The sequence below is a fragment of the Urocitellus parryii genome, chromosome 8 (assembly GCF_045843805.1).
Source record: "Urocitellus parryii isolate mUroPar1 chromosome 8, mUroPar1.hap1, whole genome shotgun sequence".
Taxonomy (NCBI): Eukaryota; Metazoa; Chordata; class Mammalia; order Rodentia; family Sciuridae; genus Urocitellus; species Urocitellus parryii.
Genome location: NC_135538.1, coordinates 34,775,974 through 34,796,198, shown reverse-complemented (window position 1 = coordinate 34,796,198; position 20,225 = coordinate 34,775,974). Strand labels below are relative to the sequence as shown.

Genomic DNA, 20,225 nt, shown 5'->3' with positions numbered 1-20,225 from the left:
ACTGAAAGAACTTTGGATCTGAAAGGAAATCATTGTAAAACGTTTATCCTTTAAATAAATGTCTTCCGGAATCAGGGGAAAGCTTTAATTCTAAGCATTATATTGATGAGAAACATTTCAGGAGATCAAGGGGCGTATTTTATTTTGCCAAACCTCTGTTGCCTTGACAGCCTTCTATAGCCTCCCCTGGCCTGAAGTTCAGGGTTCCCAGGGGCCACTGGGGGAACTCTGGAAACTGGGGAGGGTCTTGAATTACCTGGATTCACAACAGCTGCAGTTTTGCCAGGACGTTCTCAGGAGCCAGAGTTCCTAACTGTACGGATTTGCCACAAATAATGTTTTCCATGTGTAGGGATTTCACAGATCCCAAAGTACTTTGGTTGGTGTCAACAACTTTTGTAATTTTAAAGAAGTTTAGGTAATGGATCAAGCTAAGGAATGATGCCATCGCCGAGGAAGGCGCGCGGTGGGAAATCCGGTCTTTGCAGGAGGACCCTTTAAAGGCCTGAGCCTGGGTGTCTGTGGGGCCGAGCGCCTGCGAAGGGGGAGAGTGGGGGAGTGTCCTCTTTCTCCCCCCACCCTCGGGCGGCGGCTGAGCCAAAGCCAGGGAGGGCTGTCTCCTCCTCTTCCCCAGCAGCTGCTGCTCACTCAGCTCTCAAGCCAGGGCCAGGGGACCAGGCAGAGCGACTCTGAGAAGCTCCTGAGAAGTGGATTCGCTCGGGGCCACCACGATGCCGGGGGCCGCCGGGGTCCTCCTTTTCCTGCTGCTCACTGGGGGCCTCGGGGACAGCCAGGAGCAGCGACTCCCACAGCGTCGACAGCCACAGGCGCATCAGCAAAGAGGTACCGTTGAGGCAGGAGCTTTTGATCCGCATCCTTTCCAGGGGCGCGGCTCCTTACTTGTCCTTTCTTCCCAGAGTTGCTGGCTGGGACCGCTTTCTCGCTTTGCCCTCAGGGAGTGCGCTTTCGGAAAAGAGGGAGGAAGAGTGGAGCAAGTTCACGTTCAACTCCCTGAAAATTAGTGTAGAGGGAATTACCTCCAGGGACGTGGAGCGCTCTTCATTGTTCATTTGTTTCTAAGCGGTCCTGCTATCTCTATGCTTTCTGTAAACTGATTTATGAACTCTTTCCAAGAGGCAAACTTTTCCAATTGGGGGGAAAAAAAAAAAAGAAGAAAGAAAAGAAAAGAAAAAGAAAAGAAAGTTTCTCCAAATCACATTCCATCCCTGCAGGGAAAGGTTTCCCCAAGATGTAGTTCATCTTGGAACTTTATGGAGGGCAGCTGATGCATCTTTTTTTAATTTTAAGCAAGTTTGTTTCCAATTATTTAAATGGGATTTGTAAAGTCGTAAAGTGTGTGGATTTTTTTTCTTCTTTCTTAACAATATTTCCAGCCTCACCTTTTCCATAATCACATTCCCTCTCTGAAGCCTGTTTTTGTTGTAATGAAGCTTCTTTTCTTGCTTAAATATAGAGGAGACTTTTAAGTCCTGTGTATTTTAAAACACAGTGACCAGATATACACTTCAGGGGCTTTGGAAAACAGTTATATTTAATGTAACTTAAATTATTCTCATCGGAGCATCAATGTGTATATGCATATCATTTCTGAAACTCTTGGGAGACTTTGAAGTGTTATTTTACCATGAATTTTAAAAGAAGCACATTGCAGCATTTTAAAACAGAATTCGTAACATTATTTCAGAAAACGTTGCTATTAGCTGGAAACCTGAGTCAAAGTAAAATGTTATTTAAGAAATATATATGTTTTGTTTTAAATATCAAAATATTTAAGCTTTGGGAAGTTTGGATAAGGCTGAATTTGCTAAAGTTTTGAAATATAATCATCCCTTTTCTAATTAATTGGAATAAAGCCATGTCGAATAGTTTTGATGGTTGTTCTTGTTATAATCTAGACTTTTTAGGAGTACTGTTTTTTAAAAGATTGAAAATATATCCTAATCTTCTCGCTTTAATAATAACTCACTGTTTATATATTTTATAAAATAAAAATGACGTTGAGTTCACTATATAACTTTTTTTTTCTTTTATTTTTTTGTTTTTCCTTCCCTGAGAGGTTAAATGGGGTCATTGTGGCTCAAATAACAAGATTTTGAGACAGTGATTTTAAGAATATCTTTAATGGCTGCTTTAAGAATACTATTTTAAACTATTAACCTTTGTTTAATTACATGATGTGTTTCAATAATACACGGTATTTCAGTACTGTTAGGCATCTGGCAGAGAAGAGAGGCTAGAACACCAATCCTTCTGTCCACTTAGAACAGGACAGAAGCTTAAAGCATGCAGAATAGTGAGCAAGTGGGTTCCTGAGAATTTTCCCCAGCACACACATGTGCTCCTGCCTTTTCTCCCTCCTACCTCAATTTTGAGGTAAAACTAACTGTGATTTCAGTAGTCTAGGCATAGGGAGGTGAATGCAGAAATGTTTGTAATGCCATATGTTGAGAGATTATTACGTATTATATAATAAGAAATCTTGAGAAAAATAACAATGATGTAAAATCTACCATAGACTACAGTATTCTGTATTAGATATATTATCATTATTATAGGCTATTTGCAATATATTTGGATGTCAGCTCTAGGATAAATCGTTGAAGTTCCTTCATAATAAAAGTACATATAGGGCTGGGGATGTGGCTCAAGCGGTAGCGCAATTGTCTGGCATGCGCAGGGCGCAGGGTTCGATCCTCAGCACCACATAAAAATAAAAATGTTGTATCCGCAGAAAACTAAAAAATAAATATTAAAAAATTCTCTCTCTCTTCTCTCTCTCTCTCTCTTGAAAAAAGTATATATAAAATATGTTTTGTGACACTTTAAATTTATAGGTCTTTATAATTTGAAATGGCTTATATACATGATCTGTTTTTACCATGAACTTATTATTCCACTAGGATCAATTTAAAAATTGAGGCTTTAAGTAGCTGTAACTTCTTACATAACTGATAAGAATAACTTAATTTTAAACAATTACAATCACTTTCCAGATTTTTTTATGCTAAAATTTCCCTTTTATGGTTTCAAAATTCCTTATTTCCTTTTTTTTCCTCCCCCCCCCTTTTTTTTTATTTTGACATGATTGCTTTTTGGTGTCATAGTATTAATTGATTAAAGTAAGCTTTCAGTGAGGATCATTGGATATGAGTTGGACAAGTATTTTCTTGCCTATCATCAACTGTTTTTCGATTATACATGCTAGCACTGACCTTCCTGACCAAACACTAACTGTGTAGGAATTCTGTTTTCCTTTATAGTACCAGGCCAACTTTTAAGTATTTTGATATGTAGCAACAATTTTTAGATATTGTAATGGAATTAGAAACTTAATCAGATTTTTTTTGCTTTTTATTTTTTCATTAAAATTTCATGTGGTTTTTATAAAAATACTGAATTATAGAATGAATAATACTGAATAAGCAAGTGTGGCAGTCCAAGGAAATTCTACAACTAGATTTAAGATCAACAAAATAGGAGCATGGCGTAGTCAATTATTCTAAACTTCAGCAAGGCAGTGAATAACTTTTTTTCTCTAATTTTCTTGTGAATAACACATACAAGTGGAAGCATAATGGTGGGTAAATTGCAACTGAGTGAAAAGTAGTTTGCAAAGAACATTGCAGAGTGGATCATAGTCAGTCTGGAGAGAAGTCTCAAGTAGTGTGACAGAAATTTTCTTATGTTCAACTGTCTTAGTAATGATTTGATGGCAGACATAAAATCCATGCTTATCATAATGTCAACTTGTCCAAATATGATGCAAGTGGCAAGCTGGTGAATAAAAGGATTAGCCATTTTAGAGGTCTTCACAGCTTGGACTGTGAACTAAGCTTACATGAATCTGATTTTATTTTTCTTAACTGGAGTTAAATAATTCTATACACCCTCTTCAGAAAATGTATGATGTCCTTTACATGTACAGGGATGAATCAAAGAGAGGATGAGAAAGGCCAGTTAGAGTTGTAGCAAGTGTAATATGAACATATAGTATGGCATAGTGACAGAAAATTTAACTCGCTTTCATACAGAGCTCATTGATGCAGACAGGTCTGGTCGATGCATTTAGGTACCTCATTGACAAATAGGAATAAATTCAGAGGAAGGCAAATAGAAGAGTCAAGGGTCTGTAAAGCTTTTCAGAGGAGGTATGTTCCAAGGAAAGCATTTTGACCTGACGAAGATTTAAGGAGAGATAATAATAAAAGAAATCCTCAGAGTTTTAGAAGGATTGTTACCTGACAGAAGGACAAAACTGTCCTTTCTGAAGGCTGAACAGGTTTCCATAGAAGAATATGACAAAGAGGAAAGTTTATATTCAATAAAATGGAGTAAAATGTTGCCTGTTCCCCGCCCTTCCACTCTCCTCCACTCTCCACTTTGAGCAGCTTGCAACAAACTGGATTGTCTTTGGGACCCTCGCCTCTGGAAATGTCCATGCTGCAATCAGATGTGTTAATTGCAGAGATGCTTTAGGAAGAGATGCCTCTGCTGAGAAAAAGTTGAGATGCATTAAGTCTAAGTTCTTTTTCGTAATTACAATACTAAGTCCTAGTATTGTAATCTATTGTTTTGGGATTGTATACTTGCATTTAAATTTCCAAATTCTTATAAATGTCAAGCTAATGTTAAATGTATTAAAATGAGTGTTTGGATGCCTTCTAAAATTTAAAATAGAAAACATGTTTGAGACAATCCTCACACATTTTTGGGAAGAATGTTTAAACATTTAGCAGTGAATTTTTACATCACCACCAATTACATGATTTTAAAACATCCTGTGTTATATAAGAATAGTTTATAAATTTCCTAGGAAATTTCAAGGGGTTCAGTGGGATCATAAACCTAAAATCATTATGTTTTTATTCTTTCTTTTGCTACATTATAACTGTTGACTTATTTATTATATATTGACCTACTATTTTAGTAGAAATGATTCATAACAGATAAAAGGTATGGCTGATAAGAATATATTCAAAATTGACTATTATAGATATGGCAGAATTAATAAAATTTGTATAAATTTTAATTTTATATTTTATTTTACATATCAGTGAATACAGATTTCTATGTTATTCCTAAGGATTTTCTATCCTAGGATTTCATGCAAAGTAATGAGCTGAATCTATCAAGAGTTGCTGGGTAATATGAAAAATATGCATATGCTTTGCCAATTCTTCCTCAACTCACTTCAGTTACTCTAGCTGCTAAAATATGGGGGAAATCATCACCTACACTTATAATAAGTAAAGTTTTCACCTTCTGCAGATATAATCATTTAAAACTCAAATAGGTATTTCAAGTGTTCTAGTCAGATATGACCACTGTAAGAAAAAAATAATTCTGAATTTCATAGGAGGTATTAAATAATAATAATAATTTCTGAATTAGTAGGATTTCTTGTACTTTTGTACTATACTGCAAAAATTATGACTCAGAAAACTTTCCTTTTTCATAAACTTCACATCTTAAAATTTTCTCAGTCTCCATTTACCTAAAGCAGAACATTGTCACTGTTGGTTTATTTATACATTTGCTCAATACTAATCATTCATCAACAATGACTAATGTACTAGACATTTCAACTTGGACCTCTGAGACTGAAGCAATTCTTTTGGTCCAAACAGATTTAGCAAGAATTATTAATATTTAAACTTTATTCTGCGTCTCAATTTTCTTTCATAATATGTTGTAGGATTACAGAATATGTTCACAATAACTGGTCACAATGTAAGTGGGAGGATTGATACCTAATGAGATCTAGAATAGGGAAACTAACCTCAGGTCACCTGTCCAGTACACTTTTCAGTATGTATTCTGTTAGTAGCTGTAGACTGTATAAAAAATATCAGAAGGAAAGGATCAGTGGCCACACAGATTATTTAGCTTCTAATCTAGAATATTGGGGCTTAGGTTTTGTATAACCTCAAAACTTTAAACTGGGTAGCCTAAGCAGGCATTTAAGCAGAAGCCCAGGTGCAGTCAATGAGAAAACAAGATAGAGGTTAGAGAAAGACAAAAGTGAATTTGCATGTGGTTCTCAAGACTCCTGCCAGGCTTAGTGTTCATCAAATAGACTGAAACTAAGCTAATTCTGGGCTTTACTTTTTGGAAACACTGAATTTAAAGATCAGGATTTGTGAATGAAATAGATGGGATTAGGTCTGGGTGTATTGGAATGTGGTTAATGAATGAATGTGTTCAGTGAGTAAAACACACACACATGCACACACTCGTGAAGCTCTTGTGGAGCTTATATTTTGTTGTGATGGAGATGAGGTAACAGGCATATAATGAAGAAGTAATAATATGTATATTATATAAAATTTAGTGAGGGATAAATGTTCTAGACAAACAAATACAGTAGGGTAAAGAAGCCAGGAGTTCTAGGAGAGGAGAGAGACTGTTTGCTATTTAAAAAGGCTGGTAAAGTTAGGCTCAGTGAGAAGCTCACACTTAAGTTACAGTTGCTTATGATGTGAGAGTCATTCATACAGACATCATGTGGAAGAGTAATTTCTGTGCAGGGAACAGATTTATAATTTAGAGCACAGCGAGAGGGATTAGAGAAGTAATGGGAGCTGGATTATATAGCATGTTAAATATTGTAAAGATTTTGCTTATAGTCTTAGTGAGATGGGAAGGTATTGGCAAATTTTGAGCAGAGTTTAATAAATGCATGAAGTCACCACCGTTATGTACTTTCTCAAATAGGCCCAGATCCCTGAGACTCAAGCAACAGTCCAAGGGTAGGATTATGTTAGGCCATCTCTTGTCCCAGATGCCGGATTCATGGAGGATATTAAAGTGGCTCCACATTTCAGAGCATTCTACATCAGGTCTTTTCACTGTGAAGCTCAAATGTATCTTTGGATGCTTTTCGTCTTTTGTCATCTCTCAATACTATTTCATAATACAAAGTCAGTACCTCAGTAAGAGCATGAGTGCAAGCCCCTTTATTTCCCCCAGTGTATCTGGAAACATGTCATAGTTTCTTAGAGCAATTTTAGCTAGTGTGTACTTTAAAACAAAAGTAAGTTACTTACAATCCCACAAGGACCTACGTGTATATTGAAGTTTCCTTTTTTATTATCCATTTCAATATCAAAGCTAAAGTTTAGACACTATTGTTAAAAGTGGCACAGTGATGTATTGATCTGATGACTTCTTTTATGAAATGGACTTTGAAATGTTACCCATTTTTACAATCAGAAGCTTATTCTATGCTCCATTTCGATTTTTATAACTGCTTTAAGGATCACCGTATGTCTTACAGTAACCTTTGGACTAAAGTAATGCAATTTTGGCATGATTTAATTCTGTCATTTAGAACAAAGTTACATGAAGAAAATAGCTTGGCTTTTCTGTTCTTTCCTTCCTTCCTTCCTTACTGTTTCTTTAGTATCTGCTTGTGAATAAAAGAGGGCAATTAAAAGAAATGAATTTAACTATTATAAATTTTAAGAAGATTTGTACAGCAAAGCTTCACTTAAATCCTTCTTATTAAAAATTAGTGAGTCTTGCTCTCAAAAGATAGTTTTGAGACAATCCAAATTTCCATATTAAGTCAAAGCTAAAGACATTGTCAAAGATGTACCAAAAAGATTAAAAATGTTTTCTTTAAATTATCTTTAATGTGAATTTTAATGTGGGAATCTTACATTATTTGGAAACATGGCATTTAGAAAAATATCTTGGAGTTTGTCCATTAGTAGGTTATTACTCCTAATCCCAGCCTTCCGTGACAAGGTTCCTCTAGTTCAAATAGCAAGTTAATCTATGCAAATCCCAATAATGAAAAACTGAGGACCTATTTAGTGTCTGGCATTTAAGAAAGGCACTTCAATAGTTCTGGGATCTCAGTGGACCACTGAGCTGTGCTCTACCTCAAGGCTCCTCATTCAATTGGTCTTCGGTGCTAGAGGTAGATTGGTATATTAATATTTAATACAGTGAGCATTGATTAAAACCTTTACTTACATAACAAAGATTTTTAGTAGATTGATATAATTAATTTATTTTATAGCAGGAAAATTATGATTCCTAGCAACTTATCAAGGAAAAATAAAATTTCCAATGCTAGTTTTATATTTAGAAACTGAACAGCAATGGGGGAGGCGAAGGCAGAAGGATCACAAGTTTGAGACCAGCGTCAGCAACTTAGTGAGACCCTAAGCAACGTATCAAGATCATGTCTCAAAATAAAACATTAACAAGGACTGAGTATGTAGCTCAGTGGTAAAGTACCCCGGGTTCAATCCCCAAAACCAAAGTAAAAAGTAAAAAACTAAATCATGTCCCTCCTCCTGATTTTATGAATCCTGAGCCTTCATCCTTTTTAATAAAATACACTTAAATTAATATTTTCATTTCTGAGTTATGTTAGTCTAATTTGAAATCAGAGATTCATTAAGTATTGTTAAAGAGTAAGATATTTGATGAGGAACATTCAGGGCATATTTTTATTTAAACACAAACTACTTAAAACTGTGTAGAAATATATGCACACATAAGTCATTAGTTAAACCTATTCATAAAGCATTCATCAAATTTTAGTCTTTAAACTCTTAGGACTTTGATTCCTAGACTATAAGAAAGTATTGATTAGTTCTTTTTTGGCATTTGTGATGTACCTTATAGAAGTTACTTAAGCGGGTCAGAAGCATAATGATATTTATTATGTAACGGTTTCTTTTTAAAAATACTTGATTTGTAAATGTCAGTGAAGGAAAATAGCAAGAATAAAACATATATACCTAAATACCAGAGTGGGGTTAATTTAAAAATTTCTCATCAAGAAATTTAAAGCTTTGCTATCTTTATAAATAGATTTAGACTTCCATCTGAAGTGAACTCAGTTAAGAGAAAGTTTTGCAACCCTCTTAGATTCTTTGAGGGTGTGCATGTGTAGGTATGTAGTATGTGTGAAGAGCACATCATTTGTGTATTATTTAAGGTTTAACAATCACAGTGCCTAATTAGTATATTTAGTATCTTGATCATTAGCTTTTTGTTTCCTTAAGTCATTAGATTTTTTTGGTATCAAAAAAACCTAGAATAAGGGACTCTAAGAATTGAATTTCTGGAATTTCTAGTTGCCTTGGAGAATGATTACGGACCAAAGGATAAATTGTAAGTGGAATAAATCTCAGTCTAATAACTATGGTATTAAAACTCTTAAGGTATAGCTTGTAATATAGAAGGTTCTATCCCAAAATGGAAGTGCAGATAGTAGAGTTTTCCAGATCAAATATGTGGTTTCAAAAGCCTATGTAGCTGTCACAATTGTCTGGCTTATTGCCTGTCATATATTTTCCAGTTACTGAAGAAGACTGAAAGTCAGAAGGACAGCATGAATCTGTACAATTGTTATGCTGGGGCACTACCCTATTTATTGATTTGTTGTGAGGTGTTTGTGGAACTTAGACTATAAAGTACAGCATGTAATGAGGTCTCAATAAATGTGAATTTTCAAGATGCCTAAAAAAATGAAGTTTAGAAATTATTATGGTGTTGAGAAATGTTTTGGCTCAGTGAAACACTTTTCTACAACTGTGTGGCATAACAAATTCAACTGGGATTATTTATGAAAGAATTTGGTCCTATATTTAAAAACAGAGATATAAGAACTCAGTTTTAGTTAGAATTTCTGTCACAATCATAATCAGAATAAATAAATAGTATTTATTCTGAACTTCATGGCATAGCCTACAATAATTATACGTATCACCATATTCCTACTTATACTTTCAATTTCCACACTCATTTCTCTATTAATGAGGTAACTGAGTAGTAGAAAGTATGTACATGGGAGATGGTAAGAAATGGATTCACTGCCAAGTTACTAAATAATGAAAAACAAAGGACTCAGTCAATGGAGTTTAAATTTCCTCTTAGTGGAATAGAATTGTTAGAAAATACACATGAAAATAATTGGCAGTTAATCAGGACATATTAGCTCTTTCCTTTCTCCTTTATTATTCAAACATAAAGTCCAACAATTATATTTGTAGTGCATATGTCTCACCTCTTTGCTGAAGAAGATCAAAATATTCTAAATTTTGAGTATTCCTTAAGAGATTATTGATGGCAAACTAACTCATTGTAGAGGGGTTGAAGAATTCTGTCAGAGTTACCCAAGTCAGTAACAGAGATAAGAAGAGACAAGTTCCTATAATTAGCTAATAGTTATGTTAGTAGCTCAGTGTGAGAAGTGATTTAAAACAGGCTACACAATGGAAATTTTAGCTATTCTTTGTGGCTATTTATACTTCAACTGAGATAATTGAAATTATGTTTTAAGACTCTCATTAATAAGCATCCATTTATTAAGTATTGGTAAACTCCAGTTTTAGATCGTTTAATGCACATAATGAATTTTCCTTTAATATATGTAATGAGTTTAGAAAAATGTGTGGCACATAGTGTCCCATAAAGTTTAGTTAGTTATTAGGAAGCATATGTCCTTATTAACACCTGCTTGGGTAGAGATGACAATTAAGCATATTTGACACACAATATTATTTTAGGATGGTCTTCAGTGATCTTCAATGGAAGTCCAATTGGATTATAGGAAAACTCTCAATATAAAGAAATTATATTGATATTTCATAACCACTAACATGAAAAAATGTTCTTAAAGCACATTACTTAATACCAACAATTTTTAGGGTGTTAATCTGTGTATTGAGTATAATGACAAATTAAAAGAAAAGAAAAAGAAAAACTACCTTGGAAAATCATGCAACACCTAACATATTTAGGGAAAATTGATTTTTAAAATTAGGAATATTGAATTTTCAAAAATATTCAGATAAAACACTTTCTATAGACCCTTTACCATCAAAGACGTTTCAAACATACTAAATATATAATGTTCAACTATTTAATTTTTTATTCTGATAAATTAGAAAAATATCAATGGATTTGCAATTGGAACTTTAGAATAAAAGTCTTGCCACCAGCCATCCCAAAATATATTATAAACATTGTATATGTCATTGATTCTGAAACAATTTTTGATCTAAAAAATGGCAATAGACTGTTAAATCTATCTCATGAGATTTCTGGAAGGGTTAAATGAAATATGCCGTATAAAGAACATTATTAATAATAATGTTTAATATTATAATAAATGACAAGGCTGGCCTTAGGCATTACTGAATGAATTGAAGTTTTGCTGTGATTTCCTTCCCCCTAGTAGCTTTTAGTATAATTAGTTATATATTTTCAAAAGCATATAGCACATGGTTTTCAAACATGATGCAAATGATTTGTTTAGTAAGCATTATACACAAAGTATTGTATGTTTTGAAAGCATATATACATTACTACAGAAAAACAAAACTGGTATCTGAAAAATACATATTAATTTTCTACAAATAAAGAGCAAATCTTAAATATTTAGTGAAAATATAAAAATAATAATAATAGCTCAGGAATTCTCTAACTTTTTGAGTCAAGATTTCTTTATACATTTAAAAATAATTGAAACCAACTTATATATGGCTTATATTTACTATTTTATTGTAATATAAATTGGAGTTGGAAAATTTGAAAAATATTTGTTAATAAAATAACAGTAATGTAACAATTACATGTTGACAAAAATTATATAGCTTTATGGAAAATAATTTTATATATAAAACCTAATTAAATACCTTAATTAAAGTCAAGAAGAAGAGAACTAGGTTCTCATTTTTGTCTCTTAATTCAAATTATTATATATCTATTTGGTTTAAGTTTATAAAGAATTATACAGTAACATATCTAGGAATGATGCCAAGAAAATCTAAACCTATATCAGTGATATTTTTGTTCTGCTGTATTAAAATTCACTGCTTTATCTTGCATTTGGAAAGAATTTTATTCATGTGTTCTAATATCTTTCACTGATTATTTGGAACATATTGATCTACTAAGTTATGCAGATCACCCAGAAATTAACAAGTTTTATTTAAAAACATTTTAAAATTATATTTTTATACAATCACTGATCTAATCAGCAAAGTCTTTAAATATTAGAACTTATTAATCTCACAGTGGTAGAGACAAGATTTTCCAGATTTTATTTTCATTTGCAAGTTTAAATATAATTATTGATCATTTTAAATTTTTTTGTAACACAATTACTTTATTTCCATGGAAATATCTATCAATTAATTAAGAATCAAAAAGTATAATTTGTCAGACACTTTTTGGAGAAAAAATATATTTCCCCAAAAAGTATTACTCCTAATGTATTTAGATTTTTATTTTTTAGTTTTTGTAGTTCTGGGATCAAACCCAAGCCTTTACACATGGCCCATGCATGACATCCCCACCCCTGATGTAAGCAAGTTTTAACATGAATTTATTAACTTAGTCAGTCCTTGGGGTTCAAAGTGAGCCCAAGGGCAAAGTTGGAACTGAACTACTACAAAAATGACTCTTTAAAAAATTTTTTGTAACATGTTTGCATAAGGAAATAAACAAAAGGAAAGAGTATGTCATCTCTTTGTCAAATATCTTTTTAAAATTTTGTTTTTGTGTTTCTCATTGACATGTAATATTTGTATTTCAGAGGTACAGGAATGAAATTCAGTTTGTAGATACAATGTGTAAAGATCAAATCAGTATAGTTAGCATTTATAACTCATCAAATATTGTTACTTCTATGTGTAGGAACCATCAAACTCTTATCATCTAGTTATTCTGAAATGCACAATTGATTTTTGTAGGTTATAATTTCTTTTTGTGACATAGAACCTTAGAACCTTAATTGTGCTTTGGAACCCATTAGCTTCCCTCTCTCACTATTCCCTTCTGTCTATGCCTTCTACCATCCAATGACCTCTATTATATTCTCTGCATCTAGGTGACTGACTTTTTTTTTTAAAACTTCTGGATAGTGAAAGAAAACATGCAGTATTTATCTTTCTGTGCCTGGCTTACTGTACTTCATATAACATCCTCCAGTTCCATGCATGTTGCTGCAAATGTCAGGATCATATGTTAGTTCTATTTTCAATTTTTGAGGAATGGTCATACTATTTTTCATAATGGCTCTGCTAATTTGCATTCCCACCAACAGTATATCTCAGTTCCCTTTTCTCCACATCCTCTACACCATTCATGATTTCCTTTTCTTTTTGATAAGAGCCATTCTAACTAGAGTGAAATGATGTCACATAGTGGTTTTGATTTTTTTCCCTGGTCATTAGTGATGAGCTTTTTTGATATACTTGTTGGCCATTTGTATAACTTCTTTTGAGAAGTGTTTGTGTAGGTCATTTGTCCATCTTTTAATCAGATTATTCATATTTTGCCGTTGAGTTGTTTGAGTTTCTTATATATATTCTGAATGTTAACCCCTTTTCAAATGACTAGTTAGTCAATAGTTTCTCCTATTCTGTAGATTATCTCTTAATTCTGTCAAATGTTTCCTTTGCTGTGAAGAAGCTTCCTAATTTGATATAAACCCATGTATCTTGTTTTGCTTTTGTTTCCTGTGCTTTTTGATCTAATCAAAAAAATCTTTCCCTAACCCAATGTGTTGAAGTATTTTCCCTGTTTTTATTTACTAGTTTCATAGTGTCTTGTCCTGCTACTTTAAAGTATCTTGATTCTTGAGATATGAATTTCTTTCTGTTCCCTTTTGGGTTCTATTTGTACAGAGGATCTTTCCCCAACCTTTCATATTTAGTTTGTGTGTCTTGAAGTAGTGCATTGGGTCTTCTTTTTCCATCTATTCAACCAGTTTGTATCATTTAATTAGGATATTTAATCCATTTTTATTCAAAGTTATTACTGATAAGTTAGAACTTATTCCTGCCATTTTGTTGTTTTCTAATTGTTTTGTTCATTCTTTATAGGCATAGACATCCCTTACTGTTTATGTTTGTGGTCTTGTGGTTTTTGTACAGAGTATTACTGTTTTTCATTTTATGTCTGCTTTACCAGTGACTTTTCTTTTTAATGTGTTTTCATGATGTTGGTAGTTATTTTATTTGTTTATTTTTATGTGGTGCTGAGGATCCAACCCAGTGCCTCACATGTATGAGGCAAGTGCTCTACCACTGAATTACAACCCCAGCCCCATGATGTTGATACTTATCATGCTTTTGTTTTTAGATATAGGATACTCAAGCATTCCTAAGATGGCTAGTTTAACAATAATAGATATTCTGTTTTTACTTTGTCTTCAGAAGTATTTTTCCTTCATCTCTGAGGATTGGCTCTTCTGTAAATAATACTCTTAGTTGATGGTGGTGTTTTATTTCCATACAACTTTTACAAATATATTGTTGTTTATGCTTGTAACTCCCTTCAAAGTACCATTAAATTACTCCCCTTTGAGACTGATGGATTGCAAAGGAAATCTTATAACCAATAACCTGGTTGGTTATTGGTTAACAGAAGGTATAGTCCTAGTTTTGTGACTTTGTATCAGAAGTACAGCTAAGTCCTAATTCCTTAATTTATCAGTTTATTTGTGACTGAGCCCCACTGGAAGTTCAGCTGGGGTGGGCATTAAAGACACCCACTTTGAAATTAGATTTCTGGGGTATGAGTTCTAGATTCTCATCTTGCTGACTGAATGAATCTGAATAATTTCTTTGAACCTCATTGTTTTCAGCTGCAATAATAATAATAATAATTAATAATAATAATAATAATACCTTTCTTAGAGAATGATATAAAGATTAAAAGGAGTGGGCTGGAGATGTGGCTTAAGTGGTAGTGTGCCCGCCTGGCATGCGTGCGGCCCGGGTTCGATCCTCAGCACCACATACAAATAAAGATGTTGTGTCCGCCATAAACTAAAAAAATAAATATGAAAAATTCTCTCTCTCTCCATCGCTCTATCTCTCTCACTCTCTCTTTAAAAAAAAAATAGATTAAAAGGAGTTAAGTGCCCAGTCTGTATGCAGAGGCAAATCATCAAGGGTAGACTTCATGTTCATGTTCAATGGTGTTCTCAGCATGACAAGTCAGACTTTGACTTAATCATCAAGGAATTAGCTTTGCTGTCAATCATTTTAGAATGAGTACAGGTAGTCATAGTTTGGTCTATGTTGCTGCTATCCTAGTTTTGAATACTAATAGATGTCTTCATGTCTACTACTCCTCTCAAAACTAATATTTTCAAGTACTGAACATGTATCCTTCATATTACCTCAACTCTTCTCCCCTCAGCTTCCCCAACTAAGAAAATGGTACTGCCATCCACCACTGAATAAAATTAGATAACTAGATGTCGACATTAACTTCTGTTTTTCCTTCCCCTCCCACATCCAAATCACCAGTATGTCTCTTACCCATACTATCAAAGTTTATTCCATAACCATCCACATCTTTTGGACCCTACTGTCTTCTAGACTAAGGCTCTGCCTTTTCTTGCCTATGCAGCTTCAACAGGCTCCCAGCTGCACTTCCTGTTTTCCATTTTACCTATTTACAATCCATTGTCTAAGCAACAACCAGAGTGAGCTCTGAAAAGAGTAATCATATTAGATCTACCTCCCCGTAAAAGTTTCATTGCATTCCGATTTCAAGAATATTGAACAGAGTCCAGATTCCTTAGCCTACAAGGCTATTTGGGACTCAGTTCCATGTATTTTTCTCTTATTTCTCTGTTTTTCTATAATATTACAGGAGCAGTGTGAACTTATTTTCATTTCTGAAACGTACCATGCTTTTTTCCATTTCAGAACTTTTGTACCTGTGGGTCTTCTGTCCAGAATATTGTTTCCTCAGTTTCCTGCATGGCTGTCTTCTCAGTATCAGGATTCCACCTCCTAGAGAGACCTTTCCTGAGTATCAATTTAAAGTAGTTCTCATTATATACTCATCTCCCTGCTGTGATTTAAAAAGAAAGTTAACATTTATTTAGAATAATCTAATTTATCTTTTATTTTGTTGTCTGTCTCTTCTGCCATCAGAATATCAACTCTATTGTAAAAAGACCTTCATATCCAGAGCACAGGAGACACTGTATGTCAATATTTTGAATTAACACATGATTGTGTTCGGGTTCTTTCATATATAATTCCATGGGTTATGTAAAAATTGAACTTATCTATGTAATGAATCTTTCCCATTTATGACTTTTAAGTTATATAATGAGTTAGATGATGACCAATCTACTCCTAATTTAGATTAAACTTCTAGAGTTATCGCTCTTACAGAAAGCTGGAAAGGTAGTAAATCAACTAGTTCCTCTCTTTAGAGCCTCAGCTCTTTAACAGAAATTAATAACTAAGTAAGGTTTATAATGATATGATAGGATTTTTTTACCTTTTATTTTTCCTGTTGTTTTATCTCCAGATGATAGTCTGATATATGTATGGTAGGCATACAAAAACAACACAGAACAAAGGCACACAAACAAAAAAATCACCTTCATGAAGAAGACATCCTTTTTGTATAAACCTTTCAAAAATATTTACATATTTTTTTCACCTAATGAATGTCTTTATAGTCTGGATGAATTTTTTATAAGTTATAAATTTCCACAAGTACTGAAACACAGTATATATGTAGATATAGATACATGGCATTGTTATCCATTCCACTTAGGGATGACCAAAATATTTTAGAAAATGGAACTACTTTCAATTACCTTGTTTTTTAAAGATTTTTTTTCCCCCTTAGAACTTTCCAGTGACGGTTTAATGGCATTTAACTTTGATAGGATCTCTTCCTTAGTGTTAATAATAAAAATGGTGACGTACTTAGAATTAATAAGAGATTTGTAGTTTAAGAAGCATGGCACTATATTCTTCTCCTTAAAAAAAACAACCTTAATAACAGGCAAGACAGAGATGGGCTTTCAAAAATGAGAGATTTTTCTGATGGGGTAAGAAGGTTGTGAGCAGGACCTAGGACTGTTTTGCATTCTTAGCATTGTATGGGCCCTGGCACCTAGGATATTCACAGGACAAACTGGATGATAAAATAGGGTGAAAGGAAGAGCTAACGTTTAGGAGGAAAAGTGTATTTCATTCATATAGGTATCAAAATAAACACAGTTTAGATGTATGATACCATCAGAAGTAGGTATTTACTCAGTATGGAAAAGAGAACCAAGCAGGATTTTCCAGGACAAGAAGGACAGGTGTAAGATCATGGACTGATGAAATATATTATTCCAGTTAAATGTTTAAATCTAAAAATTGATGATACTGGGAGTTTAACAGGTACTTTACACATCAGAGAAGCTAATAGTCAAAACTGCCTGCCAGTTTCCTTACTAAGTCCTTCTTACTAAGTCCTAATTCCCTATTTTTTCAATATTCTGTTTTCACTAACTTTTTTTTGCAAAAAATCAATTCTCTATTTATGCCTTACTATTTAAACCATCAAAACAGTCCTCTTTCCTTAACAATCTTTATAACACCCTACTTTTTCTTCTTCTACTTTTAAAATGGGGCTAAAAACTCATTTCCTTCAAGTTCTTATTGATAAGTCCACCTTTGTCTGAGTATTTCTGTCCCTTTAATTCAAGCCATCATAATACACACTGTAAAGTCTATTATTTTTTATATATTTCATTTTTTCTTATTTTTATTTCTTGATTAACATGTTTATGTATTAAAAGTATGATAGAGGTAGAATTTCTCTCCAAAGTATATGCATTTTCTTCTTTTTTAAAAATACTAATTGAACACCTAGTGATGTATGAACTCACTAGGCAATGACAACATTTTCAATTGGAGATATTTAAAAGGAATAGAGAAATGGTGTTCTTCATTAGCTTTTGTTCTCTTGAATTGTGTTATTCATTAGTAAAGAGCCAATAAATGGATTGAAAAAGCAATATGAGTCAAATAATGAAGAGTCTCTGCATTCAACTATAGAATTATTAATATACTTGCAATTTTGTTTTAAATTAAATATTTTTCAAGTCTGAATTACTTTGTATAACTTTAAAATTTCTATTTTAGTTAGAGCCTGCTATGGTGCTTGTGTAAACCTTTTTCCCCAGAGTGGTGGTATGGGGAAGGGCTGTGGACCAGTAAGTGGTAGTACCTCATGGGAGGCCCTTAGGTCATTAGGAGTTTGCTTACCTTCAGTGGGCATTGTTAGATCCTGGCTGTCCCTACTCTCTACTCTCTTTGCTTGAGATGTGAACATTCACTCTAAAATATGGTTCCACCACAATGTGTCACCTTTAGCAGAGGTCCATACCAATGAATTGTACCTCCAGACCCCTAAGCCTAAATAAACCTCTTAATTCATAAGTAGCTGTGTAATATATTAATTACAGTGACACAAAGCTGATGCATACAAGATGTATAAATTAAATGTCTAAATTTAGGTAAGTTTATATAACATACCATGACTGCCATGGGAGATAAAGGCCAATCTGATGATCTCAGTCAAAATCTCTCTTTCTACCATATTCTGATCATATTGACATTTGTGTTGCCTCTGTCATCAAGGGACTTTATCTTTTCACCATCATTTCTCTATTTCTCTACAAAGCCTTTGAGTCTTGTGTATATAGCACTACTCCCTATAGTTGGAGTTAAGGGGGAGGGGCAATGCTAAAAATGAACTATCTTTACAAAAATAAGAAGGTATGAAATCCTGCATACCCTAAATGCTGGTCGTACATTTTAATTCTCTATATATTCTTCAACACAACATGAAAAGCTGCATTTTTTTTGAAGGAGAAAGCCAATATACAAATTGTAGTAGTATAATATCATTTAAAAATGAGAGGGTTAGGATTTTTGAGAATTGAATCTATAGATAACCTATAATATATTTTAAAACTTAGTTAAAAACTGCTGGTTTATCACATTCTCAGAGAAATATCTTTTCATCTTATTTCTTTAAGATAATTGTTAATCTTTATGTATTTACCTGTTTGATTTTTACATTCTATTTATAAATATGACTAGAAATAAATTAGAATGCACACTATTATTTTACATTAACATATTTCGTACTTCCATGATAGATTTGTGTATGGTTTTATATACTAGAATATTGAATATATTGTAATTCACTTTATAAAATATTGATATTAAAATCTATGAGTTCTGTTTATTTGAAGGCTATAGGAGACTTAGAGTGAAATCATCATCTCAAGATTTCTTTCAAATAATACATTCACTATTACTGGAATTGTTTTTTGTGCATTACATTCCATTGACGTAGTTTTAAACTTCCATTCTACTTCTCTATAAAAGGAATTTCATTATATCTGACACCACAGTAAGTGAGTTCCAGAATCGTTGACATTTAGTAGAATTACATATCTTAGTGTCTTTGTTCCGCATTAAAATGCATTATGTGTAATTTCAATTCTGTTTTAAAGAAACTACCATCGATTTACATAGTTGTTATATACAAGAGTTCTGTTTAACTCCATTGTTGGATTTAATGGTGGTTTTTATTTATTTATTTATTTTTCTTTCTGAAATCATTTAAAAATATTTCTTGGTGTATTTTCAGCTATTGAATAAAAGTAAGATAAATTCAATGTTTTCCTAGGTTATGTATTTCTGGGATTTGCCATGGGGGTTGGGGAAAAGAGGAATCTGGGCTGAAGGGGTGGGGAATAAAGTTGGTGGCCTTTGATTCTAAGAGGCCTGATTCTGAGAACTTCTCATCCATCCCTAGAGGATCTCACAGATGGATATGCAACTGCAGATAAGTATTTTTCAGCCCAAAGGAGTCCTGATAGATCCAAGGTGTGATTGCCCTAAAATCATGTAAAAGCCACCAGTTGTGGAATCACCATTTCCTTAAGAATCTGAGCCTCAGGGACCAAAGTCGAAGATACATCTACTCCTTTTACTTTTATGGGAGGAGAGCTTTAAATTCATCCAGGTCCAAATAACCCACTATCTCTGTTTTGTTTTTTTTTGGGGGGTGGGGGTACCGGGGATGGAACTTGGGGGCACTCAACCAGTAAGCCACATACCCAGCCCTATTTTGTAATTTTATTTAGAGACAATGTCTTATTGCATTGCTTAGCACCTTGCTTTTGCTGGGGCTGTGTTTGAACTCGAAGTCCTCCTATTTCAGCCTCCTGAGCTACTGGGACTGTCTCTATTCTTAACCATTGCTACATCTCTGCTTTCTTTTTCCTGTCTAGAGGGAAAAGGGTCACAGTGTTAGTAACCATTTTGAAAGACAGTTTCCTGTTTCATCAGCATGCCATCCACAGTCTTAGGTTTTTAGCTTGGTTTGAGGGATTCTTGTTCGGA

At 33.5% G+C, this 20,225-nt stretch overlaps 1 protein-coding gene across 1 annotated transcript in view; it reads left to right on the top strand.

Moving 5' to 3' along the window:
- Positions 1-666: 666 nt before the first annotated feature.
- The window catches only part of Lama2 (laminin subunit alpha 2), a 555,405-nt gene continuing 535,846 nt past the window's right edge, over positions 667-20,225 (top strand). Inside the window, exon 1 of the mRNA XM_077801650.1 lies at positions 667-843. Coding sequence (XP_077657776.1) covers positions 732-843 — 112 coding nt within the window. The 5' untranslated portion in view covers positions 667-731. The remainder of the gene's footprint in view (positions 844-20,225) is intronic.